We start from the raw sequence: 24,176 nt of genomic DNA, 5'->3' as shown, positions 1-24,176 counted from the left end.
AAATAAAAGCTTTCTCCACTCGTAATGAAAAAGCTGGAAACTGGTGTATTCTGTTTAGGCATGGAATACCAAAAACTTTAATTCCTTATAAAGTGAGGTGCTACTCCATCTGCTGGGATCTACAAACACCGCCCCTTTATGTAAAATGAAAATAGGACTTTTTACACTACCTCGTAGTATTCTGTAAGGCCTCAGTGAAGGATAATCGTAGATGATGAGGTTTGGTTTCTCTCCTTTTTCTCCCACTGCAAAGTACTGCTTAGTAGGGTGTGCCTTGAAAAGCAAAAGTTCAGTTTCAGTCAAAAGATACTGCTGTAAATACTAAGTTGCATTTTTCTGTATGCTTTTCCTGAACAACTGCCAGTCTATTGCTCAACACCTGAATGAAGCCATTATACGCACACAGTGGTAAAACTACTAGGCACACAAAATAGGATTATCACACATATATACTTCAGAACCATGAGAAACTGTATAATAAGCTCCTTTATTGTGCATTCTTTTCCTACTTAACTCACTAGCTGATCTTTCCATATGCACTATTTGGGTCAGCATTCATCTACACAGAATGATGTAGAAATGCCATCCTGAATTACATTTTTCTGAAGATGGATAGATGCACCACAATTCTCCATGAAGGGCTGCTTATATCAGCAGAACAGACTGAGGCTGGTATACTGAAAGCTTTGCTCATAGTACAACTGAGAAATGGCAGAGCTATTCACAGGGTAAGGTGCCACAAAACCGTATAAACATTTGAGATTCCAAGCTTTTCATAGGAGTTTCCTAGAGTGAAACCAAATCCTTTTTCTCTTCATTTATTTAGGTTGCTAGTTTTCTAAGTTTTAACCACTGACAAAACAATATATCAGTATTAGCTGTGAATGGGAGAGAAAGAAAGAAGAGAGCTGAAATGAGTACTAATACTTAAATAAGAATGTAATAGATACTGAAATTAATCTCTGCCAGCACTTATCAGTCCTTTAAATTATGTAGGCCTGAGACAAGTACGCAGATATTTGTGATCTGTTGATTATACTGACAGATTGAGTTAGCCTGTACTGCATGGTGCACTACACTCCTTTAATCAATACCATACTTTCTTACAGGTGCAGCTGTGGAAATCTCCCATTAGGCAACAAAGTGACCATTTTGTTTTAGAAGAAGGACTAACATCCTAAAAAAGAAAGGCATACCGCAATAAACCCAATTCCACCTCCACTGCTGCTCCGGAGGTAACTCTGAGATTTAGTTTTCAGGTCCAGAATCACCACTTGGTTGCCTGCTACATAGAGTAGGCTTTGGCTATCCATCACCATCAGGTTTACACTTCTGATGCAGTCATATCCAAAAGAATATCTGAGAACAATTCATTAAGGAAAAGATTTGATGCTGGCTTTCAAGAATAGTTTACTAAATGGATAGAAATGTTTACGCCAAAACTGACACAAGAATATTGAATCCAGTGACTAAAAGTCTGTCAGTAGGCAAGTTTTTTTCAATGCACAGGAAGGTAAACAATATTGAGTTTCTATAACTGAGGGGAAAGCAAAGGAAAGACCTTCTGAATTTCATGCTCCACCTTCTCACTTCCATTTCTGAGTACACTTCTTTCCTCTGCAGAATCCTTTGGGGCAGCTAGAAATTCACATTTTATCAGTTTGGTGATCTTTTTTCAAATATAATATAAGAAATGTGCATTTGAGTACTAAGAACTCTTTTACAGGCAAGCATTCAAACTAAAGAAACATTCAGGTTCACTTCTTAAATGTCTGCAGGCAGATGTAGAGAATAGAAAATCCAGTCTTCAATAGCAACTTGGCTGTGTTTGCAAAGAAAAAAAAAAAAAAAAAAAAAGGAAAGGAAAAATTATGCCTAATAAGAAATGTTTGTAAGGTCAAGGCAGTGTTTAAGGTTAAATTCATCCAGGACCATTACTGGATTCTTATCCATGCCTCAAACAAGGGTATTCCACTAATGCCATACTGGATACTCCTAAGTAGACAAGTACAATTTTATCAACATAAATTAAGAAATACCTAGCTGTAAATTTGCACAGCCTCAACAGAAAGGATACTTCAGAGTAAGAAGGTTAATTGGTATCCCTGAGTCTTCAGTGACAAATGGCCGTGAATATATATCTTCATAACTATAGAAGAAAGTTTCTGAGATTTTCTTTTCTTTCCTCTCAGGAATTTTTTCTTCTTTTGGGGATACTTCAGTATTATCTTGTTCTTCCAAATCATCCGCTGCATGCCAGAAGTGGGAATGTAAAGAATATTTATATTTAGAATAAATCGTAGGTTTCTTGCTGATATTTGTACTTAACTGAGGAAGAGAGGGATTCATGCACTGTCTCCTTTGACAGAGTAATAGGCACTCCATAGCTGAACACAGGGATATGCTGTGTTAGTAACAGCTTGTCCTGGAACAATCCCGCTCTCCTGTTTTTAAAAACTCTACTGTGAATACTTGTGAAAATTGAAGAATTTAGAGGAGGAAAAAATGAGAATATTTTAAAAACATTGGTTTTAAAACTCAAAGCCTAGGATACTGAAGTAGTTCAGCTGTGGTGCTTAGGGCTCAGCTTTAGAAACAAAACAGTATTAGAAATGTCTCTTTTCAGCATCTGCTGAATCATCATACAAAACTATTAGTAAAAGCAAGTGCTCTTTGCTCTTTCATACACAGCTGACCACCTTAAGACACTGTCTCAGAACATGCATACTGCTAATGTGTTACTAAGTGAAGTTCTTTACTGGACTACAATGCAAAATATCGTCAACTTGAATTCCAGTTAGTCAGAAGCAATTGTTAAAACTGAATTCAAGTTAGATATCTCAAACTCAATCTCCATGACCGATTTTGCAAGCTTTTGACCCTATATTAATTTCTTTTTCTCCCCCTCAACCAACTAAGGGGTCAGACACCAGCAAGGAAAAAGAGTGAAAAGAAGTACACAAAGTAAGCCAACAGGAAGGGTTCAGTGAAACTCTGTAACTGTAGCACGATGGCACTGGTGTGAGATGCTGTTCATAACAACAACGGACAAAAAATGAAAACTAGAAAGCAGTGGGATTTTTAAGTTAATGCCAACATCCCCCCAAAGGATAGCAGTACCCACCAATGCTCTCTGTATCTGTTTCCACATGCTCCACATCTTCCTCTTCTTCCTCTCCAGCTGGTGATTCCTTTGGAAGACTACTTTTGCTTTCTTCTGTAAAGGACAATTGGGATCTCTTAGGTATGAATTAATTCAACTAATTTCTTTGTACACATCAGGTTAAATATAGATCTATCTAGTATAGTTCCAGTAGCAAAACAAGCAAAAAAAGCCTGTCAAACAGTGGATTTCTTGCTGTTTAGCAAGAAGCGTAGAGAGAAGTTTGCTTCCAAATAAGAATGTTTTAAAGCAAATTGATTGTAGTAATGGCTATGGAAACAGATCTAAGCAGCAAAAATTGTCAGGGGAGAGACTTTGAAGGATGCAGGATGACAAGAACTACTGACATAGCAGTCAGTCCAGAACATTTCTGGAAGAAGTCATCTTTGACCAGGCTAAAAACAAAATTTGACAGCACGAAGAATGGTAACCAAAGATGAACTCATACTAGAAAGGAAGGTGTGAGCAGTGTGAGAAGCAGGAGCTGCTGTAGGTTTACTATTGGAATCACTGTAACATCAGAAAGTACTTACGGACACTGCTGTGATCTGCCTGTGTACCTTCTGCTGCCTTCTCATCTGCTCCCTCCTGTTCATTTGGAGATGACATGTCCTCTTTATCTGAAGGCAGTGAAGAAAAACTTTTAGTATTATTGCCTTTAGCAATAAACTATTTAATTTAGACTAAATTCAGATTATTTCCATTTCCTCCACAATGTTGAGATTCCCAAACATAATATTTGTGATCTGCCTGTACACTACAAGTATGGAAAATCCAAGAATATGTCCTACTTTATAGGGTGAATTAATTGGTTCAGTTTTCAGACCTCTGAGCTCTGTGTACATTGCTACAGAAAAACTGTCATCTAATTACTGTGCAACAGTGGAAGAAGCAGAAGAGAAATTTGCATGTTCTGGGCTTCTCTTTAGTGTACTCAGGTGAGTTTTGTTTTTGAGAGAAAACCTTTCTGGTAGATTTCACAAAAAGCAAAACAGACATGGGAGCAATTATGTACAAATACTACAGAATTCAGGAAATTAATTAGTTGACTATTAAAAAATCTAAATATTCAGCATAACAAATAGAGCCAGTATGAAAATGAATTGGTCTGAATGTGTAAGCTGGACTTCAAAAGCAAGAATAAATCCCTAAAGATGCATTTCTTCTTTCTGACATTGGGGCACATTATGTTTGAGAAAACAATATTTTGTGTTATCTTGGTCTTTTCAGGTATTTCAGGAAAGGCAGAGTGTCCAAACATAATGCCACCCCCCCAGAAAGACAATGAAATCAAAGACATATTGTAGACACGCCATTAATGCCATTATATAGTCAACTTACCCTACTTAATCTTCATCTGAAGGATGTGAGGTTTTGTCAGTCTGAATTTTCTGCATAATTTCTTTTAAGAACTAAAATGAGCATTTACCCCTCAGGGGTGCTCAAAAATAGACATGCAGAAAAATGTTGAATTCAGGAAACAAATCAAAACAATTACAGTATATCTCGATATATTGAAATGATTTTAGTGAAATGACAGAACTGATACTATTGAAGAAAGTTTCACACTAGTTGCATAAATATACAGTGGAGTCTTCAGAGACCTGAACTCCAATTCCAAACCCAGTAAGGATGTGTACAGTTTCTATCAGCCATTTCACCTCTGGCTGTCTCAGTTATCTCTTGTGAAAAATGAGATAATAATGCTTACCCATCTTGGCAAAGTGTTTTGATATCCATAGAGAAAAGTGCTATAACATTTCAAATTATTGCAACTAATTACCAATCATTTATCTTCTAAAAATTAAGTCTATCATAGTTTTCATTATAAATTAACTCCTCTCTGGAAAATGCTTTAGGCTGAAAGAGGGTCTGAACATTTCTGCTTCATCATTATCCAGGTTCTAGTCACAGAAAGCTGCTGTAATGTTCACTGTACATATTACTACAATGGCATTCAAAGACTGTCCCAAAAATAATATAATTGTAAGGCTCTGAGGAGGTTCAGGAGAAGGATGTCCACTTTTGTTGCAGTTCTACGGATTGACTGATCCAAGAAAACTTTCATGCAAGTTCAGTGTGAATCTCTGAGTTCTGATTTTCTTTTCCTGTGCACTGCATTTATGAATCTTTACACATTTTCATTTTTTTTTTCCAGAAAGAGGAAAAATGTGGGATGACAGTGCCATCTCAATGAATTTGTTTGTCATGTCAAATAAATGCTCATTTGATTTGATTTTCCTTGTATTTCAAATATATGATACAATTGTCTGAGGTATGTGTAAAGCTTCATAAATGCAGTACTTGCCTTCACAAAGCTCATGACTGATGCTTCAACAGCATAAAATCATTGAATTAAATAATGATTAAAATGTGGCCAACAGTTATTATCCTTTAGAAATCAAACATATATATTAGTTATTATTTTGCAATTTCTTTTACAAAAGTTTTGGCCACCAGTGAGTATTGAACAAAACTCAAAATGTACTTTCAGTAACTTGTTCTTTCCTTCACGAGAGACACTCTTGTGTTCTTCCTTTCCTTGTCTTTAGTCCACATGAAAAAAAACTCAGCTGATCCCAGGACTTTGTTTTCCTTTATTAATTCCAATCCTGATTCCTGTTAGCATAATATTTATGGGCTACTCACTGCTATTTCTGGCCTGGAGTTAATATGTGCTTGAACTTAGGACTGAAAATGTGGCTATTAAGAGCAGTGTCTGTCATGAGGAATTAGGCACTAACCAACTGTCCCAGGTTGCTTTCTCAAGTCTAGCTCTGCTTTGAAAGTGTCAGATTTCTCCCCATTTGCCAAGCTGTTTTTGTTTAATTCAACTTCAGTTGCCGTTCTCTTGGTAGCTTTTTCTGGCTCTTCCTTCTCTTTACGAAAAGCAGCACATCATTCAATAACTAAGGATTCCATTTAGCTTTCAGACCACATCACAGTATGCCAGCAATTTACTGGGCCACTGGTAGCCACAACATGTGCAAACAACAGAGTTCTGCAAAACGAAACTTCACTCCAAATGAAATTAAAATATTTAAGTGCTCATATACACAGCGAAAAACATACAACTGTAAATCAGGCATAGCTGGCATAGCGCTGTCTGTGTGTCATTATCAGTCTGCATTACCACAAAATTAGTATTAAAAATCAGCTCCAGGCAATCAGCACGAAATCCCTAGGAAATAATTTTTCATAGTAGAGAATATTGCTGTCTTGTAAAACGGAGGACTTAGGAGAGAGAAGACACAAATTATCAATTCTTGCAGCAATTAAGGTTATGCATATAAAATATTTACTAGCCAGAGACAGCAAGGCTACAGTTGCAAAGCAGGATCTAGGCATATCACCACCCCCATAGCCCCATTATGTCTTTTGTTCTCCAACAGAGAGATGAAAGAAGTGGACAGCAGAGCCCTGCGTAGACCTGACTATTGCTGTGTTGCACACAAAATATTTTCCAATAAAACAGAAGGAATAAAACCTAACTCTAATTTCAAACTTAAACAGCTCTCTGTACAACCCAGACATCCCAGATCTGTCTCATGCAAGTGAGAGTGCTAAGTCTATTAGAGCCTGCTGTGCAGATGAAGGTGAGTAATCAGGTTTCGGTCAAGCAAGATATGAAACAGGCCGTATCACCACAGTTACTTATTAACACACGGTGTAAAGGGAAGCCAGAAAAATGAACTACAGAGCATGTATGCAATAAAAACAATGGCCTTTTCACAGGCAGTACAGCAAAACCAATATGTCCCACATTTCAGAGATAAAGGATTGCCCGCTTCAGCCGCAGAACATTTGTTTCAAGATAAGCTAAGCATTTATGCGTACTTCAGCACACAGTGGCGGTGGCCGTGCCGTGAGGCGGACAGCAGCGTGACCCGATGACAACGCTCCTCTCCACGGGCGCCTCTCACCAGGACAGCAGGACGCGGCCACCGGCAGGCAGGGGGGCGCTGCGGCAGGCTGCGAGCTAAGGGGCAGGGAAGCGATCCCTAAGGAGTCCTGCAGGGCCTCAGGGGAGGCTGCACGGAGGGGCCAACAGTCCGTGTGAGGGGTGATGGTGATGGAGCCGGAGCCGTGCCCGGAGCCCAACGCTTACCTAGGGCCACATCCAGCGCGGCGTTACCGGTCTCCAGGCAACCGCTCCGCTAAGCACTCTGGGAGCGGTAGTTTGGAGGGTTGGGGAACCTTTACGCTTTTTAACGGCTGGGGCGGAGGCGGCAGCTATTCTGCCATAGGTCAGGCGGGCGGGAGGGCTATGCTTGGGTTGTCTTTTCCGACGCTAACAGAACCCGCTCAAAAATGAGTATTTATGTCTGCGCCCACCGCGGACCCGAACTGTGGGAGTTTCAAGGAGCGTTTGGACACCGCTGTCAGACACAGGGTTTGGATTTTGGGTGATCCTCTGTGGAGGCTGGGCTCGGTGATCTCTGTGGGTCCTTTCCAACTTGGGATATTTTGTGGCTCCATCCAGTAGAATCTGGAGTCGTGACGCAGGGCTGCCGCTGTCAGGGAGGGCTCCTGCTGTACAAGGCAAGGGGCCAGAGCTCTCACCCTCACGTAAGTCCCCCTCCGTGTACTTGGGGAGTGAAACTGAGCGCACCTGCTGCCAGCCACACATAACCTGTGCGTGTTTACATGTCTACCGATAAACACTCATCTTGGAGCAGGTTTCTGAAGTTGGGAGCCGGTGTCCTCCCCGCTTGCAGCAGGGCAAGAGTGTGGAAGGGCAGGAAGGCGCACCTGCCCACAGCAGAGGCGTCCGCCACGGGCCCGGGAAAGGAGAGAGGGAGCGAGGGGAGGGGACTGCCGCGGGCGGCGGCCCGGCTCTGGGACAGGTGCCACGGGAAGGGGAGGGCCCGTGGGCGCGGCGAGGTGGCCTGTCGCGACGGCCCCGGGCGGGAGGAGGAGGCCGCGCCATGGCGCCGCCGCTGGCCTGGCTGCTGCTGGCCTGCCTGCCGGCCGGTGAGTGAAACCGCGCGGCGGAGCGGGGCCGGTCCCCGCCCCTTGACACCTGTACCGAGCGGGGGCCGGGAGGAACCCTCGGAGTGAGGGTGAGGGGAGAGGTCGGGATAAGGAGCGCCTGGCCGGGAGAGCGACTGCGGTGTCCCGCCTCGTTTCCCCTTGGGACAGGTTTTGAGGCGCCCGCCCCAGCCCAGCGCCTCGCCCCGGCTATAGCGAGGCCGGTCCGCGTGTGGCTTCATTACCCCGAGAGCGAGGCCCGTGTGTGGCCGAGGAGGAAGTGACCCCCTGCTTCCTGGCCGCCTCCCGTGTCGCCTGTGTACTGCAGGTTGGTTTGGGCCTGAGCGCGGGAAGACACGCAGCGGTCCCCTCCGGCGTGGCCACAAGTGCCCCAGCCACGTTACGATCTGATGCGACTGCACCGCTTCGGTACCTGCTGGGTGTGCTCCTACATGGAAACCAGAGCTGCCCTCCCTGTCCAGAGGCGGCCTTTCTTCCAAGTTTTGCAGGTTGCTTGATGGCTTTTGATCTCCTGTATGGACCAAATTGATCGTTTTGCTTCTTGAGTCAGTGGTATATTTGCTGATGATGTAGCTTTAAGCACCAAAAAGGGAAATGGTAAATGAAGTGAAAAATACAGAGGTATGCCAGTTGATTGTCTAGCTTGACAGCAGCATTTCTGTTTGATGTACTAGCTAAAAATTGGCTTCACCGGTTCTAAAGGTCAGTATCTTTTTCAAAGTAGGGCAGAGATATGAGTTAACAATAGCTTGCTAGGTTGGTAGTCCCAAATTTGTTCTTTCCAAGCAGAAAAAAGAGCATCATGCAGGAGAGGAGTGTCATTCAACCCTAGGAACCTATCTTAATTTCATAGTTGTCTTGTGTGGTGTTGGCTGGGAGGCTATATGAAACACCAGATGTACAGAGACATCTGACTGCAAAAAGAACTTTGGTTTCTGTAACTGAAAAGCACAAAGTTGTATTGAATATTCTTGTCTGAGAGATGCTGCTGCGGAGAGCATAGAGAAAAGTTGTGTCAGTAAAGGTCAGAATTCTTATGGGAAAGATCTGTTTGGTTGCCAATGAGACTGAGGTTTTGCCAGCCTCGAAGATTTGGATTTTGGTTTGGTTTCTTGTGATTTCACACAGAAAGATCCTGTGTATGTGCTGTTTCACAATGAAAGCTGGAACAAAATGTGTCAATGTACAGTGCCATGAAGTAAAAGTCACAGCAGCTACCTGTCACTAGTCTGGACCCTGTCTAACTACTGCACAGTAAAAAACAGCCTTCATGTTGCTAGAATTTTGCACCATTGCTACTATTTCTGTGTTTAAGCCTGTGTGTATTTTATTTTTCAAAAAGGTCTTGGACTCAGAGTTTACCATGATTAGCAAAAGAGTTTGCTCTTCTCTGTTTTGAGTTGGCTGGCCACAAGTCTTTTTTCAATCCAGAAACCAAGCAAGTATTGCATTAACAGTATCCAGCTGCAAAAATACGTGTTGAGACAATGCTGCACCTCTGCAGCTATGTGGTGGAAACTGGATGAGCTTATGTTTGTCAGGAGCATACTCCATGCAGCCTAACAGGGCACTGAAAGAATGATGCTTGCAGGTGTGATCCAGATGTTATATATCCCCTTATTCTTGGTTCTCATCCTGAATATGAGATTACAGGGAAAGACTTGGAATACAAGTGCTAGTTTATGATCCTTTTGGTAATTTTAGACATTCTCTTTTCTTCTCTCCTTCCCTGTTTCCCATGCTCCCAGTCTGGAAGCACCTAGCACAGCACCACGAGCCTTTCCTGTTTCCTGGGATATGTTCCAGACAGGGCATCTCCTACGCTCACTCCACACTATTTGTATTGCCTTATCAAAGGCCACTTGTGATAACTTTTCTGTTGTTAATGACAAGTACAGATTAATGTATTATCAAAGTTTAAACAAGATAGAGATGTCTCTGAGTGTGGCTAAAATAAAGCATAGCTTATGAAAAACTTCATAAAACGTGACTGGATGTATGCAGCTGTTTGGATAGACAGTGCTGTGGAAGTTGTTATGGATGAGTTCTCAACATACACAGTAACAGCTTTATTAAAAAAAGGGTCTATAAATTCAGGTCCTGTGTGAGGCCAAGGGAGGTGTACTTCAGTTGTTGGCCTGATGCAGAGTGAGAGTTATGCTGTGATATCTGCCACTGCTGCTTGACTGCCTCCTGTGTTCTTTTTTGCAGGTTGCCTCTCCCTGCTGGTGACAGTGCAGGATACTGAGCGTTACACCACCTTATTTGCCAGTATTACCCTCAAGTGTGATTACAGTACTTCAGCCCAGCTGCAGGACGTAGTGGTGACCTGGCGCTTCAAATCCTTCTGCAAGGACCCCATCTTTGATTACTACTCAGCCTGTGAGTATCAGGCTTGTCTCCCAAGGGATCGCTCTTCAAATGTAAAGGAACAGGGAGGCAGACTTACTGGGGAATATAGGTTTTGCCTGACCACAGAGTAGGTCAGGCAGTGGTGTTTTCCCAGGATCCAAGAAAACAAGATTGGGCCTGTGATTTCCTTTGCAATGTCAAGACTTTATGGTACTGAATCACAGAAATCCCAGCCAAACAGTTTGTCCTCCTTGTCATCAGATCAGAAGGCAGACAGATTTAACCATGTTTTACGTGTGTCAGACTTGGCAGCACCATATTTGAAAACAAAAGTCTTGCAACATGTAGACTTAATGATTACATGGGAGGCAATAGTTTTGAAGCTGGAGACCAGTGACTGTTACTGATTTTAGGCAGAAACATGCTCTTTGGAGTGCAGGAAGGCTTCTAAGCAATAGTATTTAATACTAGTGGCAATGCTTTATATGCAGATATTCTGGTGCTTGTTGCATTGTTTCAGGAGTGTTTAAGATACTGTGTTTAAACTGGCCAGCCTTAGCTTAATTGCATACTTAAGAATTAAGACCCTAAACTTGTTTGGTGTCTCGGTGCCTGAATTCCATCTCTGATCTCTGGATAGGTTGGATAAGCATGTGGTCTATAGCCAAATCTGCAAACAGGTGGGTCTGATGTTCTGCTGTTCCCAGAGTAATGTGGTTCAAATCCATAGTCCCCAACAAGAATAGAAAGCATGAAGGTCATGGTGTTTGCTTGTGTGGATCTTCTCTTTGTGATCCATTGTAAACACAGCCATGTTTTTGACAAGGTTTGTCCTGTCTTCTCTTCATTGCAAGTCGTTTACAGACAGTGCTGAGTGCCTGTATCAGTAGTCTCCACAAATCTCAGTTCTCAGATGCCTGGCAACTCAATATTTGGTTACACTGTGAATCTTTTGTAAGAGTATTAGTCAGAAATTGCCTCTAGTCTTTCATGAGTATTTTTGGGTCTCTATACAATATAGTCCTGTACAGGAATTGGAGGATGGGTTTTCCTGTCTTTAGGAGCCCCACAACATATAATGAGATAGAAAAGGGAAAGGGAGGCAATCCCACAGTGGTTTTTATGTTTCTGGAGATATTTTTTGTTGTTAAATAAACACAATTTTGCTTTTGTTCCAATAATTCTTGGAGTTCTGTGACTCTTTTCCTTGCAGTTTGTTTCTGTACTCGGTCCTGCCCTCTCACCTTTTTTAGGTTCTTTGTGCTGTTGTTCTTTCAGTTGTGAGCCCAGGAGCTCCTGTACAGCTCTCAAAATCTCTGTCATTCCTGTGGCCCTTCGTCTTTTTTGCTTTTAAGCACTCCAAAGCAACATATCTTTTCTCTTCTGAAGCCGTGCTTTGTCTTACTGAACAAAAGCAAGTGCACATGTGCATTCAGGAGTTCTCTGCTGCTTACAAGGAGATAGAAATTGGCCCTTTGAAATAATTTTTTGCATCTTATTTGATGATGTGTGCTTATAGCGTACCAAGCCAGTTTAGCTCTTGGCCAGGACCCGTCTGATGACTGCAATGATGTCCAACGAAAGGTGCGCATTGTCATCCAGAAATATGGGCAGAATGAGCCTGTGCTGGGTGTTGACTACCGGCAACGAAAGATCACCATCCAGAACCGTAAGTGACTTGGCCTCACAGGCAGGCAGTGAACTATCCAGTACGCGGGCTTACAGAGCAAAGCAAAGCATAAATATGGGTAATGTTGTCTGTGGCTTATGTATTCTGTGATGTGGCAGTGGAAACCTAAGCAGGTCTAGCAGTGGGCCCAGGAGAATATCGTGATGTTCAACAAATCCAAGTACAAGGTCTTGCACCCCCTGCCATCCATACAAGCTAGGAGATGAAAGAACTGATCACAGCCCTGCCAAAAAAGACCTGGGGGTACTACTGATGGATGGCAGTTTGGACATGAGTAAGCAGTGTGCTCTCACAGCCCAGAAAGCCAACTGTATCCTGGGATACATCAAAAGCAGCGTGGCCAGCAGGTGGAGAGAGGTAATCCTGCCCCTCTGCACTGCTCTGGTGAGACTTCACCTGGAGTACTGCATCCAGATGTGGAGTCCTCAGTACAAGAGAGACATAGACCTGCTGGAGAAGGGCCACGAAAAGGATTCAAGGGATGGAGCATCTCCCCTGTGAGGACAGGCTGAGAGAGCTGGGTCTGTTTAGCCTGGAGAAGTCTCTTGCCAGACACCTGAGAGTAACCTTTCAGTGTGTAAAGGGCGGGCTATTACAAAGAAAGGGGTAGGCTCCTTAGCAGAATCTGTTGTGACAGGACAAGGGGAATTGTTTCAAACCAAAAGAGAGGAGATTTAGATTGGGTCTAAGGAAAGAGTTTTTTGTATAAGGGATAGTGAAGCACTGGCACAGGTTGCCCAGAGTTGGTGGGTGCCCTATCCCTGGAGACATTCAAGGTCAGGCTGGGCAGGGCTCTGAGCAACCTGATCTAGCTTTAAGTGTCCCTGTTCATTGCAGGGGACTTGGACTAGATGACTTTTAGGTGTCATTTCTAACTCAAGTGACTCTGTGTGTGATTTTGTGAAAAAGGGTTTTGAAGGGCCAGGTCCTCTGTCCCCTATCTGGCCTAAGAGTGTTGGAGGCACTACAAGTTAAGGCTGAGTTGAGGATACCCAAGCATTTTGCTGAAGAGTTAAGATAAGCTGAGGAGTTCACAGGCCAGAAGACAGTTATTTCCTTCAAGAAACACTGCATAGTTTTATAGGTGTGCTATATGCTCTGTGCTGTCCGTGGAGCAATAGCAGTTGCTGCTGCAAGGGAGTTAGTTACTGGGATGTCTGGCCTAATGATTACAAGAGTATGTGTTCCAAAACCAGTGCTGGCAGCTGGCAGTGTGCTTTTTAACATACATGACCCAGAAACACTCTGTTGTTTTACTGCACACAGAACTAGTTACCCTTCTAAGTAATGTTGCCTTTCAGCAACACAAAGAGAAATAGGACTGGCAGTTAATGTTATTCACAGAATTTGTCAGTGAACCTAGAGGATTGTCTGAATGTGATGGCTACCCTTGGGGTAGGGGATATGCAGTAGTAGATACTGCCTGCAGGCAAGGGGCCTTCTTAGAGTAGGGTCTGAAAGGAGTGTCAGTTTCAAATATTCTGCTCGCCTCTCGGTCCTTCTCCCACAGGGGCAGACCTTGTTATCAGTGAAGTCATGTGGTGGGACCATGGTGTATACTACTGCACTGTGGAAGCACCAGGAGATACCTCAGGGGATCCGGACAAAGAAGTTAAGCTAATTGTTTTACGTAAGTTCCTGTTGCCTGGGCAACAGGTATCTCCTCCTGTTCTTTTCCTCCTCGCTCCCAGTATTTCTCCAGTCCTGGAAAGGTGCTTGGTAAGTTACTGTAACCAGGTATGTCAGGATCCTCTTTCTTTCTCCATTTCTCCCATAGACTGGCTCACAGTACTCCTCATCGTCCTCGGTGGCCTCCTCCTCCTCCTGCTGATTGGAATATGTTGGTGCCAGTGCTGCCCCCAGCATTGCTGCTGCCACATCCGGTGTGTCTGCTGCCCAACCCGGTGCTGCTGTAATGAGAAAGGTGAGATGCAGGGAAATATGTGTCCATTCATTATTTCTGTCAAGACAAAAACCTGATGCAGTTTTATGAGTTCCACTTTCTCCCTCTAAGTTGTGTCCAAATAGACTGCCACATTTCTTTGAGTGATGATGTTGCGTTTATGACCACTTTACTTGAGATTAGAGAAAGGGATGTGGATCCCATTTTGCATCCCTGTGTCCTACTTTCAAAAATTTGTCCCTACTGACATCTCACTGCCAACTTCTCACATGTCATCATCCAGGGCAGAGTCACTGGCCTCACTGGTGTGAGTAGCTCAAGACTGTTTTTTAACCTGTCTTGTGGTTCTGAGGCCTGTGTACTTGAGAGAAGCAAGCAAGCTAATGCCTTGTAGTTACAGTAATGTTACTGTAAGGCCTAACCTTCAAGTATGTTGCTCTGAAAGGTACTTGTATAAAATCTGGATTTCTGTGCCATCTTATTATTTTTAGAGCTGCCCCTGTCACAAGAAAAAGGTTTTTTCTCTTTGGGCTTGTTTTTTGTTTTTTGTTTTTTTTTTGAGCGAGGGAGAAAATGAGAAAGAAAGGAAAAAAGGCCTATCATAGTGGTCAACACTACAAATACTTTCTGAAGATTTAAGCTCAAGAGAAACTTTTTTGTATGGAATTTCTTGCAATAGTAAAGATTCTGTAGCCAGACAGTGTTCTGTTAATAGGGCCAGCCAGGCATAGCATTTTAATTTTGACTGCTGTGGTTGTTTAATCTGTGTGTTCCTGTAACTGTAATTTAGGAGTGACACAAGGTACAATACCCCCCACACACACACTTCATACAATTTGATAGGAACAAATTGCATCATATACATTTACCTATCACTGAAATCACTAGATTCTTCTGCAAATGCTGCAAGGAAAGAACTTGTGAACAGGAGCTGTGTTTCTTTTAAATTGCTCATTATTTGGGTCATGTTGGGTCTTAGTAAGCTCGCTAACAGCTGGAAGAGGCTACTGTGAGAGTTTTAGCTTTATGCTTAATCTGCTTAGCCTCTGCAAAGAGCAAACAGACCATCTCATTTGCTAAAGCCAAACCCAAGCAAAACAGTTTCTTGGAATTTTTTGGTTGTGTGGTGCCGAGGATGCAATGGAAGTGAGGATAGAATGAACATTTGGCAGAGAGCTTGCTTTCCATGAGAGGAAGGCAATGGAGATGAAAGATTTGCACCTCCAGACTTCCTAGTTCTCATTGAGGAAAGGATTTTGAAAATGCTTGAATTCTTTAAGGAGAATTTCTGTGCTGTAGGTGGCAATGGCACTTTCCAGAGTGCTGCTTTTGTCCTTCCTGCCTTCTGCTGAGGATAAACAGGAGAAATTCTTGTGGGTTCCCAGAACCTCTACCTGCTCACAAGAGAAGGTACAGAAGGGTTCAGCCTCCTTGGCTGGCTGCTAGAATCTGTGAATATAATTTCCATCTCAGCTGCCTGCCCTCTTGATCCACTTTGCAAGGAATCCCTTGCTCTGGTGCACTTTCACTTCATTCTGCTTCCAACGGATCTTTTAGCCTCCAGGAAATGAACTGGGGACTTACAAAACAGAAGGCTGAGGCAGGAAACATCTTAAAAAGCAGTTCTAAGGAATAACAGTTCCGTGTAGTTGAAGACAAAAGTCGTCAATTAAACTGTAAAATTACAGCATGAATTGAATGTGGATGTTTTTTCCCACTTAATGGCCACTAGAGGGTAGCCTAGATCTGTTGAATGGAATTAGGATATGCTGAGGTGAGGTAACTCAGTGTTTTAAGTCAGGTCATCAGCTAACATGATTTTGAACCTTGTAATAGAAGTTAATTGTTTGGGTAATTCAGAATTGGTGTTACAGAAATATTAAGCATGCTCCATGGGGCAACCCAATTACATTTCCCATGGAAAACTGCAAAAAGCCTACTAGTACAGATATTGTGGTAAATACATGTATGACCTCCTTCTGTTCCTATTAGTTCCTTTTCTCCTGCACGTTTCTTCCATTAATGAATTGGAAAAAAAGATGAGGGTAGTAAAGAAAGTCCAGGGATAATTCTGCATTTGTTCAGCTACAAGGATAGATCAGAGAATCACAGGCTTAGGATGGCTGATGCTAGTGGCTGCCTTCATACATTAAAGAGAGAGGAGCCTGTAGTGCTCTAAGTGTACCTTTCACTGCTGAGCCTCTCACTGCTCAGGTAAGACTGCATTCAAAACTCAGAGATGTGCATTCCACAGGTGCAGGGACATTCTGAAGGTGATAACCAGAGGAATGGGAGAGGAACAGTTAGGGCCTTTATTTCTATCTCTTTGTTTTCTTCTTTCACTCTTTCTTCCAAATTTAAAAGCTAAACTGGTGGAAAATTGCTTGGAAAGAAAATAATGAAGCATGTTTTACATTAAGTGCTTGAAAACTGCTACCTCAGGCTGCAACACTTTGAAGAAAAATCAGTGTATTAGGATTAAAACTCCTGAAGTCTCCAGCTTTGTAGTTCCCTACGTTTGGAGCCAGGCTGGGGAAAGAGTCGTGTGTGGAGAACAAAGTGGAGCTGTGTGAGCTGTGTAGAAAGGGAAGGATGTGCTCAGAGGGATTGTCAGTCCCTGTTGTGCTACAGGTGGTGCTCTGAGTAAATTCAGTGAAACAGTTAAAGCAGTGCATACCTGCAATCTGTGTAATAAATGGAGTGCTACATGAAACTGAAGAGTTGAGACCCTGAGAGTACTCAGTCTAAATGCTGCTTGCTGCAGATTAACTCAGGGGACAGAATTAATTGAAGCTTAGCTGTAGCCAGGTTTCTTAAAGAAGGAAGGCTTGTGCAGCCAGCCTGTGTATCCCCAGTCTCTTCCCCTTCAGTAACTTTTAATTTCATCAGCCAACTTCAGACATTTATTAGAGGGGTAAGTGTCTCAAAGGCAATTACATGCTTAACTGTCTGCTGAAATGTATGGGCAAGAATGTGCCTTATGGAAGAGACTGCAGTAAAAGACTGCCCCTTCTAAGATTCCAAATAAGCCATGTAAGAGAATTTTTGCAAAAGCCCCAGCTGCAGAAGCATTATACCCAAAGATGAAAGACAAACCATGCAGAGTCAGGCTTTGTAATGTCTGGGACTTGCAGAATTTGCTTGTAAACTTGAATTTTGTCTCTGGTAGAAAGTGTAAGGCTTTTTTTTTAAGATGTTGTAGCTTTCTCAAAAAAAAAAAAAAGCAATGAGTGATGGTTTTGAAGGCAGAGATGGTGATGTTGTCTTTGTAGGGGGGAGGTGCAAGGGGAGAGGTGCTGAAAAAAATAAAGTTGGATTGAAGCCTGACTCCACTGGTAGCAGACTGGAGTTAGTGATGGAAAAATGGTGACAAAGTGGAAATTTCCTCTGAGTTTCCTCTTCTGGGACACAGGACATTGCTGTTGAGAACAGGATGTTTAGTTTGTTCACCAGTTTGACCACACTGACTGAATGGATTTAATTTTTGCAGTCATGCAGAGGTAAATAGGAGAGAGACAATAAGAGCAGCTGGAAGACTAGACAGGAAGAAGGCAGTAAATGCATCTCTGCGTGCCTTGTTTGTAGAACAGAGAAGAAACTGCTTTTGTGTGTGGTGTGGAAGGTAGGATCTATATAAAGCCTACATGAGAGGAGCTAAAAAGGTATTGTTTAACTGTAGGGAAAGGACTAATGGTGAACTGAAAGTTTTAAGAAAGAAAACAACATGGTATATCTTGCTGTATGAAACATTATTTCCTACTTTGCCACATCTGTACTCATAGTGACGCGGCAGACAGAAGTCCTGCATTAGGTTATGTGCTGTATACTTAATCCTAGTGCAGTTTGTTCCTGGTTCCTGGAAATGTATGAGGCAGTAACCCTTTTCTTTAGCTTTAGGTGCATTTTGGAAGCTGTACAACTTTTCTGTTAAAATTTCCTGCACTCTATTTGTAAGCTTTGTCATAAGTTGGAGAGAACTTCTCATTCTTTGATCGCATTCAAAGGCTAGAGTCTATCAAGCAAAGGGGTATGTATTCTGCAAGCTGTACTCTAGGCATGGCTACTCAAAGCTTTCTTCTTCTTTTACAGTACTGGAACAGCATCGATTCATGAAGCAGGCTCAGGCATTTGCACCGTGGATGTTACCTAACATGTTCTATGGAGGTGCTGATAGGAACTCACAACTTTCCTCTTATCAGCTGAACCCTCTACTGCAACAAGGTGAGACTGCGGTCATCATTTCAGAGGGAAATAGGAAAGAGAAGCAGGTAACTTCTCAGGGAGCTTCAACAGTGAATTTTATCCTCTCTACTGCAAAGTGAGAAAGATGTTCCTAGCATGACTACATGTCCTAGCATGACAGCTCTGCTTCGTCTGCAACCTACTTTAGACTTGCCTGTGTGGATGAATACAGCATGCCCATCTTAAGTGTCTCGCTAGGCGCAGTGCTGGGTGAAGTAGTTGAATGCTAACTAAGGTGTATCTTGTGCTACACCACAGTGACTGCAGGGTAAATATACCCAGCTTATCTCACTTCATGGGGTGGAAGAGGGTACTTTGTCTTTGTTCTGCTGTGCTGGTCACGGTCAACTCCTTATATCCAAAATTGACATGAGAAGTGAGGTGCAATTTGTTTGAGTTCTTATCAAATGTCTGGTCTTCATACAATTGAGGGCAAACTGCCTTCTGTGCAACAGATCTACCCTACATGCAGCAAAGAATAAATCTGAAGAATTTGCTAGGTATTCTGCCTCAAAATTGCTTATATTAGTTGTTTATATTTTTGAGTTTAATTGAATAGGGAAGATAGGGTGTCTGAAGTCATAGAGATATAAGCAATAGAATAAATTATTACCAGCAATATTATTTAACCACCCCAAGAACAATAGCAGAATTCAGCATGACTTCTCATACAGGATTTTTTTCATATGAAATTAGCTTTTCATCATTGTACTGCAGTCACAGGTTTACAGTCTTAACCACTGTTTGAAGAGTTAGCTGAGGCCATTAGCATAGAGAGGCTCACTCTGTTTTTCCTTAACTTACCACATTCTCCTGTGGTTTAATTTTCAGATGTGTCTCTGCAGAACAGTATTCCACTGGTGCAGCCACAAGCTCGACTTTCCCCTAACAAAGGTGTTTTGGACTATCTGGAGTCTGAAATCCAGAACCTTAACCCATCACAGCCCCGGCCACCCTCCAACCAGCGGCAGGCAGTGCAGCCCAGCTTACTGTCCTCCCTGGGCAGCGACATCATGCAGCGTGGCACAAACGGTCTTCCTCCTCTCACTGGTCATGTTTCTTCTTCCCATGGGAGCAGCAACTCCTCACGTCCACAGAGAACTACCCACAGCCCCAGAACTTGGGACTCCATAGCAGAGAACAGGAGGGAAGATCGGAGGTGGCCCTTGCCTTCCAGTGAAGATTCTCGTTCCAGCTACAGTCGGGAATCCCGGGACAGGCAGCGAGATGACCATCCTCCAAGGCAGAGGGCAGGCGGCTATGATCACAGGCCGCAGCACTCCAGGCGGGATGTGTCACCCACCCGCCAGACTGAGAGAGGAAAAAGCAGCAGCAGCAGCTGCAGTTTCTATTCAGAGGAGGCCAAGGAGCACTCTAGCCACCATCGTGGCCGGAGACAGCAGTCTGCAGTGAGGCGAGAGTACCAGCAGCACACCAGGAACAGCAATAACTCGAGGCACCGGCGGCACAGCTACTCTCCCCCATCTCGACGGGGATCATGGAGCTCCTCAGAAGAGCAAATCCATCTCCCAGCGACAAACCGCAGGCGGCACAACCGGTCTCGGGAATGGCCAGAAGATAAACCTCCCAGTTATCGCTCGCTAGAAATCATCCCAGATCGGGACAGCAAGCACAGAGAGGGTGCAGGGCCACGCTCGGTGAGTCAGCTGCCTTTTCTCTTCCAGTCACAGGGCAGAGATGGGTTCTGGGGGTGACAGTGAAAGTCAGTTACTTTTTGCGGCCTGATGTCTTTGAAAGAAGGGTAAAGAGTATTGAGTGCCCTAGGAAACGGTGGGAAACACATGATCCTTCAGTCCATGTAGAATAGGGTGGCTTGCTAGCTGCAGCTCCTGAGGACTGGACATGCATTATTCGGGGAGTAAAGAGTTGCTGTTCACAGCTCATCTTATCAATTTATACAGTGACTAGATTTCAAGCAGTGTCCTGTGCATGAAGATCTTAGTATCCAATTGGTAGCCCTGAAGCTAGACAGTATGTTCCTCCTTAAAAAATGGGAGTTTTTCAAAAACAACAAAAGCAACGAAATTAAGTGTCCCTTATCACCTCTATGTTGTATTTTCCAAGTGGCTCTGTTCTCAAAGGGCCATATTTTGCATTTTACAATTTTCCCCTCTGAGTTTTGGAAGGCAACGTAGTTTTAGTCTCAGCTATGATGTGTATGCATATAATGGTTTTGTTTCAGTGCTCAGAATATGTAGGCAGACACTTGATTTTCATCTCTCTTTCCTTGTTCCTGAATCTTCTATTTTCTCCTGCAGGACAGAGGAAGTTCCTATAGTGCAAGAAGCATTGTCATTTAATGCCAGTACTGAAAGAATGAAGATTCACACTGAACTCTTTTTAGCTATTTTTACTATATAGTTGGGATGACTGCTTTTGATTGAACCAGCAAAGGGAAAACAAACAGAAGATGAAACTACTTTTGAAGAAGATATGTCTAGTGGACATGAAAGCGATATATAGCCCATATTTGTTCCTACTTTGATTTGGAAACTTAGGTTTGTGATGGGCTGAAAACATGCTATTGGATACAGCAAATGTTTTTAATAAACAATTTATTCCCAGAGATATCAATTGCCTTTGTTAGGTAGGTACCCTGACACTAGAAGCAGTAGTAGAGTATGTAGAATGCTGATCCTTTGGGCACCAGTTACTGGAGAAGGGCTCTGATAATCACAGAGATGTAAAGTCACAGGACAGTAGAGTAATTTAGGTTGAAAGACAGCTCTGGAGCTCATCTGACCCAGTCACCTCAGAAGTTGGTGTAGAGAGGCATAGCATTTCCTTTCTGAGCCCCTCTAATGTACTTCAGAATTATTTGATGCTTGCTGCTTCTGCCTGGCTTTTCAGTGTAGTGTAAGCAGTTGCTCCCCTCCCTGATCCCAAACAGCAGAATTCCAGTTTTAGAAGGATGTAGAAGTCTTACTAAGGGCTCACTGCAATCTGCAAATTGCCAGCTTGTCTGCCCTATACTGACTGAAAACCCCGCTCTACATTAAGCTTAGACTTTAGTACCTAAAAAGATGCTTGTTCTAGCCTTTAACACAGACTTGAATTTATGTGTAAATGTAATGAGCTAGATTTACCAAAGCTTGGTCATCCCCACAGGAACTGAGCTTGTTATGACTACTATCTTTCATACTGTAGACCAGAACTTCCTTCAACTCTAGGAAGCATAACTTTGTTGGATGTATGTTTCCTGGGCCATATACTCATTTTATGTTCTCCCTTTGCCCTCTCTAACATGTGTTATACACATGGGGTGGGATAAAGGGCTCTGAAGAGGCCTAACAATTTTTACTATTATTCTCTTGATCTTTACCCTGACACAAATCAATTCTGAATGCATGATGTATCTGATCTTATCTACATGGAGGGGTTTTCTCATCCCTTCCCTTGCAAATTGAATGCAGAATTTCTAGAATTCCTTAAGACTACCTGCAAAGGAGAAAAGCTTGCCATTTTTCCTTGATGTGATTCATCCATCCACTGTGATCATTTAAAATGTACTGGAAAACTTGATGTTCTCTGGGTGCTATAGTTACATGCTGGATGCATGCACAGGAAACAGGCTTGCCAAAGATATTCTTGGATTCAAGAAACTCAATTGTTGACAGGGAGCTTTAGGAGCATCTTGTGAATAATTTTGAGACACTAGAGTCTGGTGAGTGTCAGTTACTGTACTGTCCAGCTTATTTCCCTGCCAGTGCCAAAACTGAAATCCCAAGATGGTAGCGTGAAAAAGAACTTGCTTTCCTTTCATGTTCCAATACAGTCCAGTAAGTTTCCCCAAGAGTAGGAACTCTCTCAGACAGCAAGAAAATTGTGTGTAAGAGCAGCAGCAGTTGTAGCATGAGCATGTCATCCAGAGGGACCTCGACAAACTGGAAAGATGGGGCGTTGTGAACCTAATGAGGTTCAACAAAGCCATGTGCAAGATTTTGCACTTTGGTTGAGATAATCCCAGATATCTATACAGACTGGGAGAAGAACTCCTTGAGAATAGTCCTGCTGAGAAGGAAAACTGAAATGGTACCAGTTTTGGTAAGATCTGGTCACAAACCACTGTGGTTCATAAAGCACTGATTAGTGGTCTATGAAGTAATTAAAAAGGAAACCTATTATACATACTTCGCAACTGCGAGCAGACAGAAAAGTAGGAAGGAAATAGGCTACTCTTTGAATGCATATTTCTATTTTTAATTGGTTAAAAGTGAAAGCCTTTGCAATGGCACTGCTCAATACTATGTAGACTTTATTTAACAGTGAGATTACTAGGCCTTTGACTTTTTAAAAGAGAGAGATTAAGTTTGGCAGCTGAAATACTACACAGTGAAAGAACAGTAGGGAATAGTTGAGCTTCATTCTTTCTAGGTTGTAATTTTCTCATTTTTAATTTTTTAGCCATTCCAAAGGGCTGATGTTTCTGTGTCACCCATTTGCGTTGAAAGAAATAAATGTGATTTCATATGTGAGTTATTTTAGACTTTTGTTTCTTCCTGCTATGCAGGTGAGGGAATATACCTTGCACCCAATGAATTTTGTGTATGAAAGTGCCTAGATAGCCACTGGAGTTATTCATGTTAAAATAAAGAATAGGTGACTATGCCACATGGAACAGATGAGATCTGCTGCTCATGTCAGCTGCTTTCCACCTCAAACCAAAGATTCATTTGATTTTAAAAAGGATTGCAATACCTGGCTTCCTTGCTTATTTGCAGAGCACTCTGCCATTCCAGGAATGAAGGGCAAGGACTGCTTGTGCAATCATCGATTTGGGCTTGGCAATTGCCTGTTTGGCAGTAGAAAGCACTGAAAGGCCCTGTTGCTACCTGTGGGATTGTATTCATGACAGCACTGGATAAAGTTAGACAACCTTAGCAGGAATTAAAGTTACCATAACACAAAGCTCTTCAGAGGTACATATTACTACATAGGGCAGCTAAATTCCCTTTGTTTTACTACCTCAGGCAGCACATCACTTTAAAACACACCCTTAATATGGCCAGAGACTGCCATTTGTTGGCCTGACTTAGAAGAGAGATCACACTTGAGGTTATATTAAATTCACCCCTACAAGTAATGACTGCCTGTTGCTATTTCTGTTAACTTGAATGTCTATAATGTGTCTTGTACTGGTTTTCTGAACGTTACTTCAGCTTTAAAAGCAGGCAGTAAATCTGTGGAATCCCCTTAATGACTGTAGAATGTATAATTAAAACATGAGAGAACTTCAAACTCTGGTTGTTCTTGTGTGTTCTTCCTAGACCATAAATTGCTTTTTAGTATTTACACGAGAAGTGGAACTGAAAATCCTCTGTTCTGACTTCTAGAAGTAACCTTGTTAGACATCAGTAATAATTTTCAGCTTTTTTTGCTTTTTTTGTTTTGGGGATTTTTTGGGATCAATGTTCATGTTTCAGGCGGCTTTTTCTTTGTTTTTCGTAGAAAAAAGATACTAAAAAGGTACTATAAAGTACTATAAAAAGATATTTATTAAATACTTCACCAAGAGAGTGGAAAAACTGTGTAGGAGGCCATGGGCAGTCCTCTTTAATGATGTGACCTCAGTTGTATCACTGCTGCAATCGCTGATTTGGCTGCCATATCTGTAAAAGGGTAACACTGTTTGGTTTACAATACACAAAGCTCCATGAAGAAAAGTCTTTTAGAATAATGTGTTGGGCTGATAAAGAAACTGGTTGAGCTTTTTGGAGTGTCCATCTGTTAGCTGAAAGTCACGTCAGTGACTTAGTAGGTGACTAACGCTACTTTATGTCACTGACATAAGATAGTTCTGTTGGGCCTCTCAT

General features: G+C 42.5%; 2 protein-coding genes across 2 annotated transcripts in view; one reads left to right on the top strand and one right to left on the bottom strand.

The window, feature by feature from the left end:
• CFAP44 (cilia and flagella associated protein 44) overlaps window positions 1–7,319 on the bottom strand; it is a 41,192-nt gene extending 33,873 nt beyond the window's left edge. The window contains exons 1-6 of the mRNA XM_048936340.1: window positions 7,272–7,319; window positions 3,697–3,783; window positions 3,125–3,217; window positions 2,078–2,249; window positions 1,197–1,359; window positions 171–273 (exon numbers count right to left, since the gene is read on the bottom strand). Of these exons, the coding sequence (XP_048792297.1) occupies window positions 171–273; window positions 1,197–1,359; window positions 2,078–2,249; window positions 3,125–3,217; window positions 3,697–3,772 (607 nt within the window). The 5' untranslated portion in view covers window positions 3,773–3,783; window positions 7,272–7,319. The remainder of the gene's footprint in view (window positions 1–170; window positions 274–1,196; window positions 1,360–2,077; window positions 2,250–3,124; window positions 3,218–3,696; window positions 3,784–7,271) is intronic.
• Window positions 7,320–8,015: 696 nt separating this feature from the next.
• On the top strand, window positions 8,016–23,586 carry ILDR1 (immunoglobulin like domain containing receptor 1). The gene is made up of 8 exons (XM_048936391.1): window positions 8,016–8,137; window positions 10,367–10,537; window positions 12,027–12,176; window positions 13,708–13,827; window positions 13,975–14,121; window positions 18,190–18,321; window positions 19,174–20,000; window positions 20,622–23,586. Exons 1-8 carry the CDS (start codon window positions 8,092–8,094, stop codon window positions 20,661–20,663), a joined length of 1,635 nt encoding a protein of 544 aa, XP_048792348.1. The 5' UTR covers window positions 8,016–8,091; the 3' UTR covers window positions 20,664–23,586.
• The last annotated feature ends 590 nt before the right edge of the window (window positions 23,587–24,176 follow it).

Source organism: Lagopus muta, chromosome 1, assembly GCF_023343835.1.
Source record: "Lagopus muta isolate bLagMut1 chromosome 1, bLagMut1 primary, whole genome shotgun sequence".
Classification (NCBI taxonomy): Eukaryota; Metazoa; Chordata; class Aves; order Galliformes; family Phasianidae; genus Lagopus; species Lagopus muta.
The sequence above is the reverse complement of the archived record's forward strand: the minus strand, read 5'-3'. Positions and strand labels throughout refer to the sequence as shown.

Coding starts and splice junctions, on each gene's coding strand:
- ILDR1 (XM_048936391.1), top strand. CDS start 8,092: ATGGCGCCGCCGCTGGCCTGGCTGCTGCTGGCCTGCCTGCCGGCCG. Junction 10,538..12,026: donor CTTTGATTACTACTCAGCCT/GTGAGTATCAGG, acceptor GTGTGCTTATAG/CGTACCAAGCCAGTTTAGCT. Junction 13,828..13,974: donor AGTTAAGCTAATTGTTTTAC/GTAAGTTCCTGT, acceptor TTTCTCCCATAG/ACTGGCTCACAGTACTCCTC.